Genomic DNA, 21,239 nt, shown 5'->3' with positions numbered 1-21,239 from the left:
ATGATGCTTTTAATCCAAAAAGAGAGAGAGGTAGAAGTTGCTTTTTGACCTCTCCTTTTACCGGAATAAACAACAAACAAGGAAGATGTTTGTCTAAAATCCTTTGTAGCATCTAAATAGAATTTTAGAGCGCGAACAACATCCAAATTGTGCAACAAACGTTCCTTCTTTGAAACTGGTTTCGGACACAGAGAAGGTACGATAATCTCCTGGTTAATGTTTTTGTTAGAAACAACTTTTGGAAGAAAACCAGGTTTAGTACGTAAAACCACCTTATCTGCATGGAACACCAGATAAGGAGGAGAACACTGCAGAGCAGATAATTCTGAAACTCTTCTGGCAGAAGAAATTGCAACTAAAAACAAAACTTTCCAAGATAATAACTTAATATCAACGGAATGCAAGGGTTCAAACGGAACCCCCTGAAGAACTGAAAGAACTAAATTGAGACTCCAAGGAGGAGTCAAAGGTTTGTAAACAGGCTTAATTCTAACCAGAGCCTGAACAAAGGCTTGAACATCTGGCACAGCAGCCAGTTTTTTGTGAAGTAACACCGACAAGGCAGAAATCTGTCCCTTCAGGGAACTTGCAGATAATCCTTTTTCCAATCCTTCTTGAAGGAAGGATAGAATCCTAGGAATCTTAACCTTGTCCCAAGGGAATCCTTTAGATTCACACCAACAGATATATTTTTTCCAAATTTTGTGGTAAATCTTTCTAGTTACAGGCTTTCTGGCCTGAACAAGAGTATCGATAACAGAATCTGAGAACCCTCGCTTCGATAAAATCAAGCGTTCAATCTCCAAGCAGTCAGCTGGAGTGAAACCAGATTCGGATGTTCGAACGGACCCAGAACAAGAAGGTCTCGTCTCAAAGGTAGCTTCCAAGGTGGAGCCGATGACATATTCACCAGATCTGCATACCAAGTCCTGCGTGGCCACGCAGGAGCTATCAAGATCACCGACGCCCTCTCCTGATTGATCCTGGCTACCAGCCTGGGGATGAGAGGAAACGGCGGGAACACATAAGCTAGTTTGAAGGTCCAAGGTGCTACTAGTGCATCCACTAGAGCCGCCTTGGGATCCCTGGATCTGGACCCGTAGCAAGGAACTTTGAAGTTCTGACGAGAGGCCATCAGATCCATGTCTGGAATGCCCCACAGCTGAGTGACTTGGGCAAAGATTTCCGGATGGAGTTCCCACTCCCCCGGATGCAATGTCTGACGACTCAGAAAATCCGCTTCCCAATTTTCCACTCCTGGGATGTGGATAGCAGACAGGTGGCAGGAGTGAGACTCCGCCCATAGAATGATTTTGGTCACTTCCTCCATCGCTAGGGAACTCCTTGTTCCCCCCTGATGGTTGATGTACGCAACAGTTGTCATGTTGTCTGATTGAAACCGTATGAACTTGGCCCTCGCTAGCTGAGGCCAAGCCTTGAGAGCATTGAATATCGCTCTCAGTTCCAGAATATTTATCGGTAGAAGAGATTCTTCCCGAGACCAAAGACCCTGAGCTTTCAGGGATCCCCAGACCGCGCCCCAGCCCATCAGACTGGCGTCGGTCGTGACAATGACCCACTCTGGTCTGCGGAATGTCATCCCTTGTGACAGGTTGTCCAGGGACAGCCACCAACGGAGTGAGTCTCTGGTCCTCTGATTTACTTGTATCTTCGGAGACAAGTCTGTATAGTCCCCATTCCACTGACTGAGCATGCACAGTTGTAATGGTCTTAGATGAATGCGCGCAAAAGGAACTATGTCCATTGCCGCTACCATCAACCCGATCACTTCCATGCACTGAGCTATGGAAGGAAGAGGAACGGAATGAAGTATCCGACAAGAGTCTAGAAGTTTTGTTTTTCTGGCCTCTGTCAGAAAAATCCTCATTTCTAAGGAGTCTATTATTGTTCCCAAGAAGGGAACCCTTGTTGACGGGGATAGAGAACTCTTTTCCACGTTCACTTTCCATCCGTGAGATCTGAGAAAGGCCAGGACAATGTCCGTGTGAGCCTTTGCTTGAGGAAGGGACGACGCTTGAATCAGAATGTCGTCCAAGTAAGGTACTACAGCAATGCCCCTTGGTCTTAGCACAGCTAGAAGGGACCCTAGTACCTTTGTGAAAATCCTTGGAGCAGTGGCAAATCCGAAAGGAAGCGCCACGAACTGGTAATGTTTGTCCAGGAATGCGAACCTTAGGAACCGATGATGTTCCTTGTGGATAGGAATATGTAGATACGCATCCTTTAAATCCACCGTGGTCATGAATTGACCTTCCTGGATGGAAGGAAGAATAGTTCGAATGGTTTCCATCTTGAACGATGGAACCTTGAGAAACTTGTTTAAGATCTTGAGATCTAAGATTGGTCTGAACGTTCCCTCTTTTTTGGGAACTATGAACAGATTGGAGTAGAACCCCATCCCTTGTTCTCTTAATGGAACAGGATGAATCACTCCCATTTTTAACAGGTCTTCTACACAATGTAAGAATGCCTGTCTTTTTATGTGGTCTGAAGACAACTGAGACCTGTGGAACCTCCCCCTTGGGGGAAGTCCCTTGAATTCCAGAAGATAACCTTGGGAGACTATTTCTAGCGCCCAAGGATCCAGAACATCTCTTGCCCAAGCCTGAGCGAAGAGAGAGAGTCTGCCCCCCACCAGATCCGGTCCCGGATCGGGGGCCAACATTTCATGCTGTCTTGGTAGCAGTGGCAGGTTTCTTGGCCTGCTTTCCCTTGTTCCAGCCTTGCATTGGTCTCCAAGCTGGCTTGGCTTGAGAAGTATTACCCTCTTGCTTAGAGGACGTAGCACCTTGGGCTGGTCCGTTTCTACGAAAAGGACGAAAATTAGGTTTATTTTTTGCCTTGAAAGGCCGATCCTGAGGAAGGGCGTGGCCCTTACCCCCAGTGATATCAGAGATAATCTCTTTCAAGTCAGGGCCAAACAGCGTTTTCCCCTTGAAAGGAATGTTAAGTAGCTTGTTCTTGGAAGACGCATCAGCCGACCAAGATTTCAACCAAAGCGCTCTGCGCGCCACAATAGCAAACCCAGAATTCTTAGCCGCTAACCTAGCCAATTGCAAAGTGGCGTCTAGGGTGAAAGAATTAGCCAATTTGAGAGCATTGATTCTGTCCATAATCTCCTCAAAAGGAGGAGAATCACTATCGACCGCCTTTATCAGATCATCGAACCAGAAACATGCGGCTGTAGCGACAGGGACAATGCATGAAATTGGTTGTAGAAGGTAACCTTGCTGAACAAACATCTTTTTAAGCAAACCTTCTAATTTTTTATCCATAGGATCTTTGAAAGCACAACTATCCTCTATGGGTATAGTGGTGCGTTTGTTTAAAGTGGAAACCGCTCCCTCGACCTTGGGGACTGTCTGCCATAAGTCCTTTCTGGGGTCGACCATAGGAAACAATTTTTTAAATATGGGGGGAGGGACGAAAGGAATACCGGGCCTTTCCCATTCTATATTAACAATGTCCGCCACCCGCTTGGGTATAGGAAAAGCTTCTGGGAGCCCCGGCACCTCTAGGAACTTGTCCATTTTACATAGTTTCTCTGGGATGACCAACTTGTCACAATCATCCAGAGTGGATAATACCTCCTTAAGCAGAATGCGGAGATGTTCCAACTTAAATTTAAATGCAATCACATCAGGTTCAGCCTGTTGAGAAAATACCGGGCCTTTCCCTCTCCCTCAGACCAAACCTCCCTGGCCCCATCAGACTGGGTTAGGGGCCCTTCAGAGATATTAATATCAGCGTCGTCATGCTCTTCAGTATCTAAAACAGAGCAGCCGCGCTTACGCTGATAAGTGTTCATTTTGGCTAAAATGTTTTTGACAGAATTATCCATTACAGCCGTTAATTGTTGCATAGTAAGGAGTATTGGCGCGCTAGATGTACTAGGGGCCTCCTGAGTGGGCAAGACTCGTGTAGACGAAGGAGGGAATGATGCAGTACCATGCTTACTCCCCTCACTTGAGGAATCATCTTGGGCATCATTGTCATTATCACATAAATCACATTTATTTAAATGAATAGGAATTCTGGCTTCCCCACATTCAGAACACAGTCTATCTGGTAGTTCAGACATGTTAAACAGGCATAAACTTGATAACAAAGTACAAAAAACGTTTTAAAATAAAACCGTTACTGTCACTTTAAATTTTAAACTGAACACACTTTATTACTGCAATTGCGAAATAACATGAAGGAATTGTTCAAAATTCTTAAAGCCTTAAAAGTATTGCACACCAAATTTGGAAGCTTTAACCCTTAAAATAACGGAACCGGAGCCGTTTTAAACTTTAACCCCTTTACAGTCCCTGGTATCTGCTTTGCTGAGACCCAACCAAGCCCAAAGGGGAATACGATACCAAATGACGCCTTCAGAAAGTCTTTTCTAAGTATCAGAGCTCCTCTCACATGCGACTGCATGCCATGCCTCTCAAAAACAAGTGCGCCACACCGGCGCGAAAATGAGGCTCTGCTTATGCTTTGGGAAAGCCCCTAAAGAATAAGGTGTCTAATACAGTGCCTGCCGATATTATTATATCAAAATACCCAGATAAAATGATTCCTCAAGGCTAAATATGTGTTAATAATGAATTGATTTAGCCCAGAAAAAGTCTACAGTCTTAATAAGCCCTTGTGAAGCCCTTATTTACGATCGTAATAAACATGGCTTACCGGATCCCATAGGGAAAATGACAGCTTCCAGCATTACATCGTCTTGTTAGAATGTGTCATACTTCAAGCAGCAAGAGACTGCACACTGTTCCCCCAACTGAAGTTAATTGCTCTCAACAGTCCTGTGTGGAACAGCCATGGATTTTAGTGACGGTTGCTAAAATCATTTTCCTCATACAAACAGAAATCTTCATCTCTTTTCTGTTACTGAGTAAATAGTACATACCAGCACTATTTCAAAATAACAAACTCTTGATTGAATAATAAAAACTACAGTTAAACACTAAAAAACTCTAAGCCATCTCCGTGGAGATGTTGCCTGTACAACGGCAAAGAGAATGACTGGGGTAGGCGGAGCCTAGGAGGGATCATGTGACCAGCTTTGCTGGGCTCTTTGCCATTTCCTGTTGGGGAAGAGAATATCCCACAAGTAAGGATGACGCCGTGGACCGGACACACCTATGTTGGAGAAATTATATTTAATTTAGGGGGGTGTTAGTGTTAGACTTAGCTTTAGGGGTTAATCCATTTATTAGAGTAGCGGTGAGGTCCGGTCGGCAGATTAGGGGTTAATAATTGAAGTTAGGTGTCGGCGATGTTAGGGAGGGCAGATTAGGGGTTAATACTATTTCTTATAGGGTTATTGAGGCGGGAGTGAGGCGGATTAGGGGTTAATAACTTTATTATAGTAGCGGTGAGGTGCGGTCGGCAGATTAGGGGTTAATTATTGTAGGTAGCTGGCGGCGACGTTGTGGGGGGCAGATTAGGGGTTAATAAATATAATATAGGGGTCGGCGGTGTTAGGGGCAGCAGATTAGGGGTACATAGCTATAACGTAGGTTGCGGCGGTGTACGGAGCGGCAGATTAGGGGTTAATAATAAAATGCAGGTGTCAGCGATAGCGGGGGCGGCAGATTAGAGGTTAATAAGTGTAAGGTTAGGGGTGTTTAGACTCGGGGTACATGTTAGGGGTTAGGTGCAGACTTAGGAAGAGTTTCCCCATAGGAAACAATGGGGCCGCGTTAGGAGCTGAATGCTGCTTTTTTGCAGGTGTTAGGTTTTTTTTTTCAGCTCAAACTGTCCCATTGTTTCCTATGGGGGAATCGTGCACGAGCACGTTTTTGAAGCTGGCCGCGTCCGTAAGCACCGCTGGTATTGAGAGTTGCAGTGTCGGTAAATTATGCTCTACGCTCCTTTTTTGGAGCCTAACGCAGCTATTCTGTGAACTCTAAATACCAGCGATATTTAAAAGGTGCGGCCAGAAAAAAGCAAGCGTAGCTAACGCACCCCTTCTAACGCAAAACTCCAAATCTAGGCGTATGAAAAACAAATCTCCAACTATCCACTAACTCTCAAAAAAATATCCAAACCGCTCCCTCTAGCTCTCTAGAGGCGATCACAGGTAAAGAGTGCAGACGCAAACCATTATTCTTATAGACAAAGGTCAGGTTACCATGGCAATGCACTTGTTATGGCGCGCTTTTCGTCGAATCCAACATCGGTTGGCAGCGCAAACTTACGTACGGCCGAAAAGAGCAACTGCGCGCAACACGCTAATCTTTTCAATGGAAACCTGGTACTAAAATGGAGATGTAAATTACTTTTAGCTGTCGGCCGCTTCGGTAGCTTACGGCTCCATTTTTAACGACTCAATGGAAGCGAGCTCTAAGTGAGGAAAAAAAGAAAATAAATATACCTAAAAACAGGAACAATCCTCAAACTGAGACAACTGCGGGCAGGAACTTTCTACCAAAGGCTGCTTCAGAAGAAGCAAAAATATCAAAATGGTAAAATTTAGTAAAAGTATGCAAAGAAGACCAAGTAGCTGCTTTGCAAATTTGATCAACTGAAGCCTAATTCTATAAAGCCCAGGAAGTGGAACTGACCAAGTAGAATAAACTGTAATCTGCTGTGGTGGAGGGTGACCTGAATCCAAATAAGCTATGTGAATTAGAAGTTTCAATCAAGAGGCTAAAGAAACCTGACCTTTTATAAGCCAAGAAAAAATAACAGACATACTAGAGGTCTGTCTGAAATCCTTAGTAGCATCAACATAATATTTTAATGCCCTAACAACATCCAGAAAATGCAAAGATCTTGCAGAAGCATTCTTAGGATTCAGACACAAAGAAGGAACAACAATCTCTCTACCAATGTTGTATGAAGAAAGAAACTTAGGCAAAAAAGTGAATGATGTCCACAAAACAGCCTTATCCTGATGAAAAATCAGATAAGATGACTCACAAGAAAAAGGAAATTTATGCTTACCTGATAAATTTATTTCTTTTACAATATGAGGAGTCCACGGATTTCATCCTTACTTATGGGATTACGCCTCCTGGTCAGCAGGAGGAGGCAAAGAGCACCACAGCAGAGCTGTATATATAGCACCTCCCTTCCCTCCCACTCCAGTCATTCGACCGAAGTTAGGAAGAGAAAGGAAAAGCCAAGGTGCAGAGGTGACTGAAGTTTAATACAAATAAAGACCTGTTTTAAAAAATGACAGGGTGGGCCGTGGACTCGTCATATCGTAAAAGAAATAAACCTTACTTATGGGATACAATACCAAAGCAATAGGACACGGATGAAAGGGAGGGACAAGACAGGCAAAAGTATCAAATTTGTAAAATTTGGAAAAAGTGTGAAGAGACGACCAAGTTGCAGCCTTGCAAATCTGTTCAACAGAAGCATCATTTTTAAATGCCCATGAGGAAGCCACAGCCCTAGTAGAATGAGCCGTAGTTCTTTCAGGAGGCTGCTGTCCAGCAGTTTCATATGCCAAACGGATGATACTCTTCAGCCAAAAAGAAAGAGAGATAGCCGTAGCTTTCTGGCCCTTACATCTTCCAGAAAAAACAACGAATAATGAAGATGATTGACGAAAATCTTTAGTCGCCTGCAAGTAAAACTTCAGGGCACGAACCACGTCCAAGTTATGTAACAGACGCTCCTTCTTAGAAGAAGGATTAGGAAGGAAACCAGGTTTGGTACGTAAGACCACCTTATCAGAATGGAAAATAAGATAAGGAGAATCACATTGTAACGCAGAAAGCTCAGAAACTCTGCGAGCAGAAGAAATAGCAACCAAAAATAAAACTTTCCAAGATAACATAATATCTATGGAATGCATAGGTTCAAACGGAACCCCTTGAAGAACATTAAGAACTAAATTCAAACTCCAAGGAGGAGCAATTGGTCTAAACACAGGCCTGATTCTAGTCAGAGCCTGACAAAAAGATTGAACATCTGGAAAATCTGCCAGACATTTGTGTAGCAAAATAGATAAAGCAGAAATCTGTCCCTTTAAGGAAATTGCTGACAATCCTTTCTCCAATCCTTCTTGGAGAAAAGATAAAATCCTGGGAATCCTAACCCTACTCCATGAGTAGCCCTTGGATTTGCACCAATAAAGATATTTATGCCATATCTTATGGTAAATTTTTCTAGTAACAGGCTTACGTGCCTGAATCAGGGTATCAATGACCGAGTCAGAAAACCCTCGCTTAGATAAAATCAAGCGTTCAATCTCCAAGCAGTCAGCTGCAGAGAAATTAGATTCGGATGATGGAAGGGTCCCTGAATGAGAAGGTCCTGCCTCAATGGAAGCTTCCACGGTGGCAGAGAGGACATGTCCACCAGATCGGCATACCAAGTCCTGCAAGGCCACGCAGGAGCGATGAGAATCACTGACGCCCTCTCCTGTTTGATCCGAGTGATCACCCGGGGAAGGAGAGCAAACGGTGGAAACACATAAGCTAGGTGGAATGAACAAGGCACTGCCAAGGCATCTATTAGTTCGGCCTGAGGATCCCTGGACCTGGATCCGTATCTCGGGAGCTTGGCATTCTGACGAGATGCCATAAGATCCAGCTCCGGTCTGCCCCATCTGAGAATCAGGGTGGCAAAGACCTCCAGATGGAGTTCCCATTCCCCCGGATGAAACGTCTGTCTGCTCAAAAAATCCGCTTCCCAGTTGTCCACTCCTGGGATGTAGATTGCTGACAGATAACAAGAGTGAGCCTCCGCCCACCAAATTATTTTGGATACTTCTGTCATCGCTAAGGAACTTCTTGTTCCTCCCTGATGGTTGATGTAAGCCACAGTCGTGATGTTGTCCGAAATCGGATGAACTTGGCAAAAGCCAACTGAGGCCTAGTCTGAAGTGCATTGAATATTGCTCTCAATTCCAGAATATTGATTGGAAGTAGAGACTCCGACCGAGTCCAAACACCCTGAGCCTTCAGGGAATTCCAGACAGCACCCCAACCTAGTAGACTGGCGTCTGTTGTCACTATTACCCATGAGGGTCTGCAAAAGCACGTCCCTTGGGACAGATGATTCGGCTACAACCACCAAAGAAGAGAGTCTCTTGTCTCCTGATCCAAATCTATCTGAGGAGACAAATTTGCATTTCCATTCCACTGCCTGAGTATGCTCAGTTGTAGAGGTCTGAGATGTAAACGAGCAAATGGAATGATGTCCATTGCCGCCATTATCAATCCAATTACCTCCATGCACTGAGCCACTGATGGCCGAGGATTGGACTGAAGGGCTCGGCATGTATTCAGAATCTTTAATTTTCTGACTTCCGTCAAGAAGATTTTCATGGATATAGAATCTATTAGAGTTCCCAGGAAAGGAACCCTTGTCTGTGGAATTAGTGAACTCTTTTCTAGATTCATCTTCCACCCGTGAGTCCTTAGAAAGGACAGAACCATGTCGGTATGAGACCCTGTCAGTTGATAAGACGACGCCTGGATCAGAATATCGTCCAGATAAGGCACCACTGCAATGCCCCGCGGTCTGAGAACCGCCAGCAGAGACCCTAGAACCTTCGTGAAGATCCTGGGTGCCGAGGCCAGCCCGAAAGGAAGAGCCACAAACTGAAAATGTTTGTCCAGGAAGGCAAACCTTAGGAACTGGTGATGATCTTTGTGGATAGGAATATTAAGATATGCATCCTTTATGTCCACGGTAGTCATATATTGACCCTCCTGGATCAATGGAAGAATTGTGCGAATCATCTCCATCTTGAAGGATGGGACTCTGAGGTACTTGTTTAGAGTCTTGAGATCTCAAATGGGTCGGAATGTTCCCTATTTTTTGGGAACCACGAAAAGGTTTGAGTAAAACCCCTGCCCCTGTTCCTGTTTTGGAATGGGACAAATTACTCCCATAGTGGAGAGGTCTTTTACACAACGTAAGAACACCTCTCTTTTTATCTGGTCTACAGATAATCGTGAAAGAAGAAACCTTCCCCTTGGGAAGGAATTTTTTAACTCCAACTGATACCCTTGAGACACAATTTCTAGTGTCCAGGAATCCTGAATGTCTCTCATCCAAGCCTGGACAAATAGAGAAAGTCTGCCCCCTACTAGATCTGGTCCCGAATCTGGGTCCACCCCTTCATGCTGTTTTGGGAGCAGCAGCGGGCTTCTTGGGTTGTTTACCCTTGTTCCAAGCCTGGTTGGGTCTTCAGATGGACTTGGTTTGTGTAAAATTCCCTTCCTGTTTTGCGGAAGAAGAAGGGACTCCCTTGAAATTTCGAAAGGAACGAAAATTACTCTGTTTACCCCTTTGTTTAGCTGTTTTATCCTGAGGTAGGAGGTGACCCTTACCTCCCATAATGTCAGAAATGATTTCTTTCAAGTCAGGCCCAAACAGGGTCTTTCCTTTGAAAGGAATAGCCAAAAGCTTTGATTTAGAGGACACATCCACAGACCAAGATTTCAACCATAAAGCTCTTCTCGCTAAAATGGCAAATCCTGCATTCTTGGCCGCCAGCTTGGCGATCTGAAAGGCGGCATCCGTAATAAAAGAATTAGCCAGCTTTAGGGCCTTAATTCTATCTAGTATTTCCTCTAAAGGAGTCTCAGTCTTCAGAGACTCCTCTAAGGCGTCAAACTAAAAGGCTGCGGCAGTTGTAACTAATACAATACAAGGTTGTAATAGAAAACCCTGATGAATGAATAGATTTTTTAGAAGACCCTCTAACTTTTTATCCATAGGGTCTTTGAAAGCACAACTGTCCTCAATAGGAATAGTTGCACGCTTAGCCAGGGTAGATATAGTTCCCTCCACCTTAGGGACCGTTTGCCAAGAATCCCGAACAGTGTCAGCTATAGGATACATTTTCTTAAAATTAGAAGGTGAGAACGGTATACCCGGTCTTTCCCATTCCCGTGTAAGAACTTCCGAAATTCTCTTAGGAACCAGAAACACATCAGAATAAGAAGGGACCTCTAGGTATTTGTCCATCTCACACAATTTCTCTGGTGGTACCACAATAGAGTCAAAGTCATCCAGAGTCGCTAAAACTTCCCTAAGTAATAAGCGGAGGTGTTCAAGCTTAAATCTGAAGGACATGACGTCCAAGTCTGTCTGAGGTAACGCACTCCCTGAGTCAGAAAGTTCTCACTCAGACAGAAGCTCCCTACCCCCCAAATCAGATCCCTGGGAGGGTACATCGGAGATAGCCATCAAGGCATCAGAAGGCGCAGGAACCAAAGTGGCTTCTGTCCTGCTGCGTTTGCCCTGTAACACTGGCAACTTGGATAAAACCTCTGTAAGGGTGGATGACATAACTGCAGCCATATCCTGCCGAGTAAATGAATTGGACGCAGTTGAAGAACATGGCGTCGCTTGCGTGGGTGTTAAGGGCTGTGACGCTTGGGGAGAAATAATTGGCATACCATGAGTCTCATCAGACTGAGAAACATCCTGCGCTATATCTTTGTTAAAAAAAATTATCTTTACATTGTAGTGCCCTCTCAGTGCATGAGGGACAAAAAGTAAGCGGGGGTTCCACAATGGCATTTAAACACATGAAACAAGTACTGGCTTCAAGGTCATCCATAGTAAAAAACAGAAAATTGTATTCAGTAATATCAAACACTTTTATGCACAACCTGTTAATTTAGAATAAAAATGCACAATCTAGTTATTTAGAATAAAAAAAAACTGTGTCTTTAAGAGAAAAGAAAAGCCTTTGCGCAGCACACATGTGCGGCTGAAAAACACTTATAATTGTGGCATTGCAAATATAAAGATCGCAGTTATATCTATCCCATGAGTAATTAACTAACTCCTAAAGGATAATTGCACCTGCAAACTTATCTACTTCAGATTTGATCATCTTGCCACAGCTCCGCTGCGACGCTTACCTGCCCCATCACTGAGACACAGGAACGTCACTCGCACAGCAGAGTGTCTAGACCGCTTGAGTTCTAACTACCCATGCGGTCCAGACAGAACAACTTGCTGACTAAAGCCAAACATCCGATCGACTCCCAGACAGGCACTGCGCTGCTTCTACTTGCGCGCGAAAGAGTGCCCCGCCCATCGTGGGCGTGTCAAAGCGGGACTCCTGCGTGGCTCATAATGTAAAGTAAAACACACAAAAATGGAGCCACCAGAGTATCGTTGCACCTTATAAAAGTGCCCCACATGAAGCCAGTTCCCCCAGTAAAAAAAAAAAAACACATCACACTGCCATGCCTATATCAAGCATAATAAACATCATGAGATGCGGAATTCACTCCGAGAGCCCCCAGCCATTTCAGTACCAAGTGTCACAGAAATAAAGACTGCACATACCTCCATGTTGAGTAACAACATGACTCGCCTCACACTGCAAGAGGCCCTTCATCTCCTCCAGGAATCTGTGGGGACAAACTGGGTCTTAGATAAAACTTGCTAAGACCATATTCATCAGGGCAGCCCTCCTTGGGAGTCAGAGAGGACGAATGTAATCTGCACAGACCCTATAGCTGCACCCTGAGTAAAATAGTACACACTGGCACCATTTGAAAATAAACTCTTGATTGAAGAATCTAAACTAACACCTCACTTTACCTCTTCCTAACACTAACACAGGCAAAGAGAATGACTGGAGTGGGAGGGAAGGGAGGAGCTATATATACAGCTCTGCTGTGGTGCTCTTTGCCTCCTCCTGCTGACCAGGAGGCGTAATCCCATAAGGATGAAATCCGTGGACTCGTCATATCTTGTAAAAGAAAAGCAGACAATTCTGAAACTCTTCTAGCAGAAGAAATAGCCAAAAGAAACAACACTTTCAATGAAAGAAGTTTAATGTCCAATTTTTGCATAGGCTCAAAAGGAGGAGCTTGCAAAACTCTTAACACCAGGGTAATATTCCAAGGAGAAGAAATAGGCTTAATAACAGGTTTAATTTGGACCAGAGTCTGAACGAAACAATGAACATCAGGAAGACTAGCAATCTTTCTGTAAAACAATACTGAAAGAGCAGAAAGCTGTCCTTTCAGAGAACTGGCAGATAAACCTTTATCTAAACAATTCTGCAAAAACTGAAGGATCCTAGGAATTCTAAAAGAATGCCTAGAGCTGCAACAACTATTTGGCATAATCTATAATAATCGATTATGAAAATAGTTGTCAACGAATCTCATAATCGATAAGTTGGTTTGCAATTAGTTGGTCTGTGCACAGCACCAGCTGCTTTACTCCAATAAGCTCCTGCACATGGTATTGTGCTTTATGGTTATGCCCTTAGCCTAAAGGATGACTACAGACATTTTACTTTTCACTTTTTCAGGACACTATAAGTTTACAACTACTCCTGTCTTATGTGCAACCCAGAAATAAAACAGGAGTCATAATTTGGATTGTTTATATTAAATCAAGTGATTTGGGATTATGCTTTGCATGATATAGTGCCAAGCTTGTTATTTACACCTAGCCCTAGATTGATGCTAGTTGTTATATGAATTGATGTCACTATTACCTGTTTGCACAATTTTTAGCGGATCGCTTGCTATTGCTGATTATATATACTCTATTTTTAGTTTTTTTTTTGTAATATTTTTAACTAATTGGAATATGTACCAAATTCAACCTTTGTAAGTATATATCTGTTATTTTAAGAGTGGACTATATATTTTCCCCCCTAGCCTTTTAGCTGGTTGTTTACCATTGCATATAGATATTCAATATATTTTTATGTCAGAATGAAGTCCAGGCTTACTTTAAGAGGCCTCTTGCATTGGTGGAAAACTAAAAAAAAAAGATAAAATAGTCCACCTTGGTGAAATTGGCAAAAACACTACTTATGCATCTCAGGCACCTCAACACCATCTGAGCGCCTCTTCTCTGTTGCAAGGCAAAATAGCTTGCAAAAAAAGAGAGCCAGCCTCAGCCAGGAGCATGTGGTCATGTTGACATTTTTGCTTTTAAATGAAAAGTTTCTGAAAGAGTGAATAACAGAATGTTATAAACAGTGATAGTCTACCTATTACTAGTTCTACCTCATTTCAAACAGTTTGTGGTTTGTTTTGCTTAATTATAAAAATGTGTTCTGCTGCTTAAAAAATTGGACTAACAGTTGTGTTAATGTAAAGTTTTAGTCAGATGTTTATATTTATAACACTCAGTATGTGGATTTTATTTTAAATATAGGAAAAAAATAACTAATTTTTTGTCCGATTAGTCAATTAATGGAAAAAATAATCGGACGATTAATCGATTATGAAAATAATCATTAGTTGCAGCCCTAAGAATGCCAGAAAAAAAACATGATCTATACACCCTGAAATGTAAGTTTTCCAAACCTTGTGATAAATCATCCTAGAAACAGGTGAACGAGTCTGAATCAGAGTTTCAATCACAGAATATGAGAATATTGAACTAAGCGTTCAATTTCCATGCCATCAATTTTAGAGACTTTGAAGCATATCTGCATACCAAATCCTGTGAGGCCACGCTGGGGAAATCAGGATTAAAAATGACTTCTGTAGCTTTATCTTGGAAATCACTCTGGAAAGAAGCACCCTAGTAGGGAAACAGATGCACAGGCTGAAATGACCAAGGAACTAATAGAACACCCACTTCCTCTGCCTGAGGATCCCTGGATCTTGCAAAATACCTTCAAAAAGTTTGTTCTTCAAATGAGAGGCCATCAGATCTATCTCTGGTAGACCCCAAAGATCCACAATCAAATTGAACACAATCTGATGAATAAGACCACTCCCCTGGATGTAGAGACTGACAACTGACAAAGTCTGCTTCCCAATTGTTCACTCCTGGGGTGTGAATCGCAGAGATTAGGCAAGAATTGACTTCTGCCCAAGAGAGAAATCGAAATACCTCAATCATAGCCTGGGAACTGTGAATTTCCCCTTGATGATTGGCATAAGCTGCTGATGTGACATTGTCTGTCTGGAAATGGAGATACAACTCCCTTTTCAACAGAGCCCAAGCTTGAAGGGCCCTGAAAATTGCACGGAGTTCTAAAATATTGATAGGTAACCTCCCCTCCCGAGGATCCCAAACATCCTGTGCTGCCAGAGACCCCCAAACAGCTCCCCAACCTGAAAGACTTGCATCTGTGGTTATCAAAGACCAGGTAGGATGAGCAGAAGAAGCCCCCTGAATAATAAAATGACTCAGCCACCAATTCTGACTTGTACTGGAATCTAAGAATATCCTTGAGATAGCCGAGTATAATGCCTGCACCATTGACGCAGCATACAAAGCTGAAGAGGCCTCATGTGTAATCGAGCAAATGGAATTGCTTCTGAAGCTGCAATCATGAAACCTAGAACTTCCATATATTGTGCCACTGAAGGGAATGAAAGTGACTGAATATTCAGACAAGCTGATAATTTAATCCGTCTCTGCTTTGTAAGAGAAAGACTCATGGACACTGAATCTATTTGGAAACCTAGGAAAGTAACCTTTGACTGAGGAATCAAATATCTCTTTGGCAAATTGATCTTCCAACCATGCTGTTGAAGAAACAACAATAGTTGTTTGGTGTGAAATTCTGCTAAAGGAAAAAAAGACGTAGCTATTACCAATATATCGCCCAGGGTAGGAACTACTGCAATAACCTGAGCTCTGATCACAGACAAAAGGGCACTCAGAACCTTGTTAATATTCTTGGAGCTGTGGCCAGACCAACTGGAAGAGCAACAAAATGATAATGCTATTTCAGAAAAGCAAACCTCAGAAACTGGTGATGTTCTGGGTGAATTGGAATATGAAGTTAAGCATCCTTTAAATCTATTGTAGATATAAATTGACCTTGCTGAACAAAAGGCAGAATAGCCCTGATATTTTCTATTCTGAAAGATGGAATCATTACAAACTTGTTTAGAGTCTTAAGATTTAAAATTGATCTGAAAGTATCTTCCTTCTTTGGAACAATAAAGAGATTTGAATAAAATCCCATCCCCTGTTCTTGCAAAGGAACTGGACCAATCACTCCTATATCTTCCAGATCTAAGACAGACTGAAGAAAAACCAGAGCTTTTAAAGGATTCCTTGGAACATTGGACAGAAAAAATCCTCTGGGAGGCCTTGTTCTGAATCCAATTCGATATCCCTGCGAAACAATATTCTGAACCCAGGAATTTGGGACAGAGCTACTGGATCAGGGGCCATGCCTTTATGCGGTTTTGGAGGCAGGAACAGATTTCTTACCCGGTTTGGACTTGTTCCAATTAGCATTAGGCCTCTAGACTGAAACAGAGGAACCTTGATTTTGAACAAGGGAGTCAGTTTTCTGTTCTTTATTCTGACTAAAGGAACAAAAATGATTAGGAGTTTTGGATTTTCCGTTAGACTTCCTGTCTTGAGGAAGAAAAGCTCCTTTACCCCAAGTAATAGTAAAAATAATAGAATCTAAATCAGACCCAAATAACTTCTTTCCCTGAAAAGAAAGAGACAATCTAGATTTAGACACCATATCAGAATTCCAGGATTAAAGCTACAGGACACTCCTGGCAAGAATTGCTAAATACATGCTTTTGACATTGATTTTCATGATATCAAACACAGCATCACAAATAAAATAATTTGCACCCTGAAGCAAAATTAATAGATTAGCGCTAACATGGTCATCAGAAAACTGCTCTGAAAGACTGGACAACCAGAAAGTAGAAGCAGCAGCTACATCAGCAATAGAAATAGCTGGCTTGAGAATATATCCAGTATGTAGAAAGGCCCTTATAAAAAAGGATTATAACTTCCTGTCTAAAGGGTCCTTAAAGGAAGTACTATCTACCAAAGGAATAGTAGTATGTTTAGCTAGAGTGGAAAGAGCTCCATCCACTTTGGGAACAGTTTCCCATAACTCTAGACTAACAGCAGGTAAAGTTTATTTCTAGTCAATTCTTCCCAGGAGAAGATTACAAAATTCAGTGATATTGTAAATCTTCAAAATATACTATATTTTTATAGGTGGTGCATACCCATATTTAGTTCAATTTAATACTGTATATCTAGCAGAGAAGACAATGATCACTAACTTTAGGATCCTATAAAAAGACAGGGATTACTGCACTCTTTTATATATTCAAAAATCATTAAATTTATTATATTCATAACCAGAATGTATGTTAAGGAATTGCAGATGCAACATAAAAACACCCATGACCCATTTATACGCGTAACCAAAGGACAGTTTGATTAGACAAAAAAGGCAAATAAAGTTGCTTCCTTTCATAGCATAGTCCACGATAATATCTGGTATGTGTACACACATTAGAAGAATAATCATTCACAAGCGTGTTTTTATAGTGGCCAGCGCTGGAACTTTGTTAATAGAAAAGCCTGCTTGAGAGATGTGCAGCAGTATATTATTAGAAGCAAGACTCCTGATTGTATCTGCAGAGTTATGTTATTGCCCCATGCTTTGTCACAGTCAATTTGTAAAATGTCCAGCAGTATATTATTAGAAGCAAAACTCCTGATTTTGTTTTTGGCGTTATCTTAGTATTGCCCCATGCTTCTCACAGTCGCAGAGGATTAAAATCACAGTGGTTTGATAACAAGAAAATTGATTGCATGTGTTAGTGTTATAGCAGGTATTTTAAGCAGTTCAAAACAGAGTAGGCAAGCTCAAAAATTGGAACTAGGAGTGTCACCGTTGCAACGGCTTATTAGACTTCTATTTCCAAAGCCATCACAAACATAGTAAAGTTCATCCTATCTTGTTTCAAGCCGTCACTCCTTCCAATCGCCTCCCACACAAGTTAAATTCGAGCCGCGGCACTTTGCAGCTCTCTAAGTCTTCTGCTCTTCCTGTATACTGAAACACTTCCAAAAGACAAGCGACTGTTACCTTTGGGATGGCTGTTTCAATACTTCTGGTTATTCAGTTTGATCCAAAAGTGCAGAGACACGATTCAAACATAATCCTTTTCAACAAGGGCTTTGTCAGGGTTACTGTTCATTGGGTCTGCTGCTCTTTTAACATACAGACCCCGCCTCCTTTTCTTCTCATTATTAATTAAGGTGGACTTGGACTTTATTCATAGAAATTATTAATTTTAGTATTCATTTGCATCTTAAATTCTGGCATTCGTGGCATCCATATTAGTTTTTTTATATACATATATGTATTTACATATTTACAAAGTCACTATCTTTGACTACATTGAACTTTCATATTCTTTTATAGTGTGCAAACTGTCTTTTGGTTGTGTATGAATGGGTGTTTTTATGTTGCATCTGCAATTTCTTAACGTATATTCTGGTTATGAATACAGATAGTCGTCGACTTACAAACTATGCGACTTATGACCATCCATACTTACGACCTTATGTCGTACTGCAGGCAGCAGTGCTTGTATTCAGGCCATACAAGAGTGACTGTCGTAAGCAGCAGCAGCTGCCTTTGCATGTGTCACCGCCTCTCACCATGTCGCAGTCCAAAATACCTGTGATGTGTAGCGGCAGACCTATCTGCCCTACACCCTACATTAGACCATTTAAAGTACGGGCCGTAGATACAACGACCGACTTACGTCCAAATCGTCTTACAACCGGACATTCAGAACGTAATGCGGTTATAAGTCGACGACTATCTGTATAATAAATTGAATGATTTTTAAATATATAAAAGAGTGCTGTAATCCCTGTCTTTCCATAGGATCCTCAAATTTGTGATCCTTGTCTTCTTGGCTAGATATATTAAATAACAGCAGGTAAAGGGTATCATTTTTTAAACATTGCAGAAGGATTAGAAGACACTCCTGGCTTAGACCATTCCCAGCAATCATATAAGATACAGCATCAGGCACAGTTTTAAACAGTGAATTTAATCGATTACAAGGTTTATAATCAGAAGACTTAGGGTCTTCAACTCCCAAAGTGACTAAGACCTCTTTTAAAAGAGAACAAATATGTTAAACTTTAAATAAAAAAGGAGCAAATATCAGGTTCTACATCACATGAGGAATCCTCATTCCCAGAGGAAACTTCACCATCTGAAGATACCACCGTATCCCTTGTATCAAGGCACATAGCACTTGTAGAAAGTAACATTTTAACTGACCTTTTACACTTGTTTGAAGGCGGGAGAGCAGCCAAAGCCCTAGAGACAGCAGTGTTAAAGAATAATTTCATAGCCGAGGCACCCCATCAGCATCATACAGCCAAAACAGTATTGAAACATATCAGCAGTAGTTATGAAATAGGAGTATTATGTAGATCTGTAAAGGGAGGCAGAAGACACATAAGGGGAAATCATTGTAATATAAACCATAACCCAAATACACCCCTCTGACAAGCACTGTACTCTGAGGGGAACCGGGCCTCAACATAGACTGAAAACCTCCTTCTCTGAAGAACACATGCACATCTTCATTCTTCAACCACCTGAGTAATGGATCGTAGAATCTCACCACATGTATGAAAGAAAGAATAAACAGGGTTGTAGTACATACAAAGAATCCACATGTCACTATTTGTGTGAGGCCTGATAAAAAGAGTGAAACAAAAATAATAATAATAAAAAAACAACAATTGGTATCCACTACAGAGACCTGCAGTTGTGAAGCAGCAGGGTACAGTAGAAGGTAAGATTATTTGCTTGCACTAAATATTAGTATCTAACATTAGTATGCAACATAAGAATACTTTGAAATAGACTACCAAAGTTTTTAAGGAACTCAGCAGTTAGGAGATAAATCTTCTGTGGATTTATGCAGCCTCAGTTGCTTCTGTCTCTTCATGTAATCCTAGACAGACTTGATGATGTTGAAATGTGGGGACCATACCATCACTTCCAGGACTCCTTGTTCTTTACACTGAAGATAGTTCTTAATGACTTTGGTTGTATGTTTGGGGTTGATGTCATGCAGCAGAATACATTTGAGGCTTATCAGATGCCTCCCTGATGGTACTGCATTATGGATAAGTATCTGCCTGTACTTCTCAGCACTGAGGAGACCATAATACTGACCAAATCCCCAACTCCATTTGCAGAAATGCAGCCCAAAACTTGCAAGGAACCTCCACCATACTTTACTGTTGCCTGCAGAATACATTCTTGCACCACTCTCCAGCCCTTCAGTGAACAATATGCCTTCTGGAACATCCAAATATTTCAAATTTCAACTCATCAGTCCAGCATACCTGCTGCCATTTTTCTGCCCCTAAATTCCTATGTTTTTATACATAGTTGAGTCGGTTGGCCTTGTTTCATTGTCAGACGTATGGCTTTTTGTCCACAAAACTTCAATGAAGACTACTTCTGACCAGACTTCTCCAAACAGTAGATGAGTGTACCAGGGTGCCATTAGTTTCTGCCAATTCTGAGCTGATGGCACTGCTGGACATCTTCTGATTGCAAACGGAAGATGTGTCTTTGATCTGCTCTACACATTTCCTTGGTTGACCACTGCGTCTACGGTTCTTAACGTTGTTTAATCATGCACCTGACTATATGCCTAAAAAAATCCCTGACTTTGCGTAAGTATACCTAGAATAATTTATGTTGTTTTGAAGGCAAATGGTGTTCACACCAAATATTGATTTGATTTAGAATTCTCTTCTGTTCACTCACATTTTTCACATCTAGGTAAAAAACTTTTCCTCAATACTGTACATGCCTTTCAATTCTATTTCCCCCACCTTACTTGCCCCTCCTAAATTTCACATCTAGGTAAAAAACTTTTCCTCAATACTGTACATGCCTTTCAATTCTATTTCCCCCACCTTAATTGCCCCTCCTAAATTTTCCATAGTTCAGTTTAGCTCTAGCTACAGAAACAAGAATATGGTTTACTTACTTGCGGATTCTACAGGTACCACATGTAATTTCATCATGCTACCTACATGTGTTGGCATAGTTTCTGCGAAGCTTAAAATTTTGAAGTCTTTTTCTTTTACAAGTTGTAGAAACGCATCATTTAGTTCTTTCAAAGCAGGTGAGTCTTAAGAGAAAAATAAAATACAATTAAAAATAAATAATTTTATAAAATGATACACAGATTAATAGGTAGCACAGAGTAGATAGGACATTACATTACTATGATACATAGCAACGCTGTATGCAAGCACACATCAATTTAACTGCAGGTTCATCATTAGAAAATGAAGAGTGTACAGTTCACATTTTCCACCACTTAAAGGGACATAATACTCATATGCTAAATCACTTGAAATTGATGCAGTATAGCTGTAAAAAGCTGACAGGAAAATATCACCTGAGCATCTCTATGTAAAAAAGGAAGATATTTTACCTCACAATCTCCTCAGCTCAGCAGAGTAAGTTC

General features: G+C 41.7%; 1 protein-coding gene across 2 annotated transcripts in view; it reads right to left on the bottom strand.

Moving 5' to 3' along the window:
- Nucleotides 1–21,239, bottom strand: part of SERAC1 (serine active site containing 1) — a 381,209-nt gene that overhangs the window by 16,030 nt on the left and 343,940 nt on the right. For both annotated transcript variants that reach the window (XM_053710914.1, XM_053710915.1), the window contains one exon: nt 20,754–20,897. In XM_053710914.1, coding sequence (XP_053566889.1) covers nt 20,754–20,897 — 144 coding nt within the window. The remainder of the gene's footprint in view (nt 1–20,753; nt 20,898–21,239) is intronic.

The sequence above is a fragment of the Bombina bombina genome, chromosome 4 (genome assembly GCF_027579735.1).
Source record: "Bombina bombina isolate aBomBom1 chromosome 4, aBomBom1.pri, whole genome shotgun sequence".
NCBI classification, from domain to species: domain Eukaryota; kingdom Metazoa; phylum Chordata; class Amphibia; order Anura; family Bombinatoridae; genus Bombina; species Bombina bombina.
This window is presented reverse-complemented; position numbering and strand designations above follow the sequence as displayed.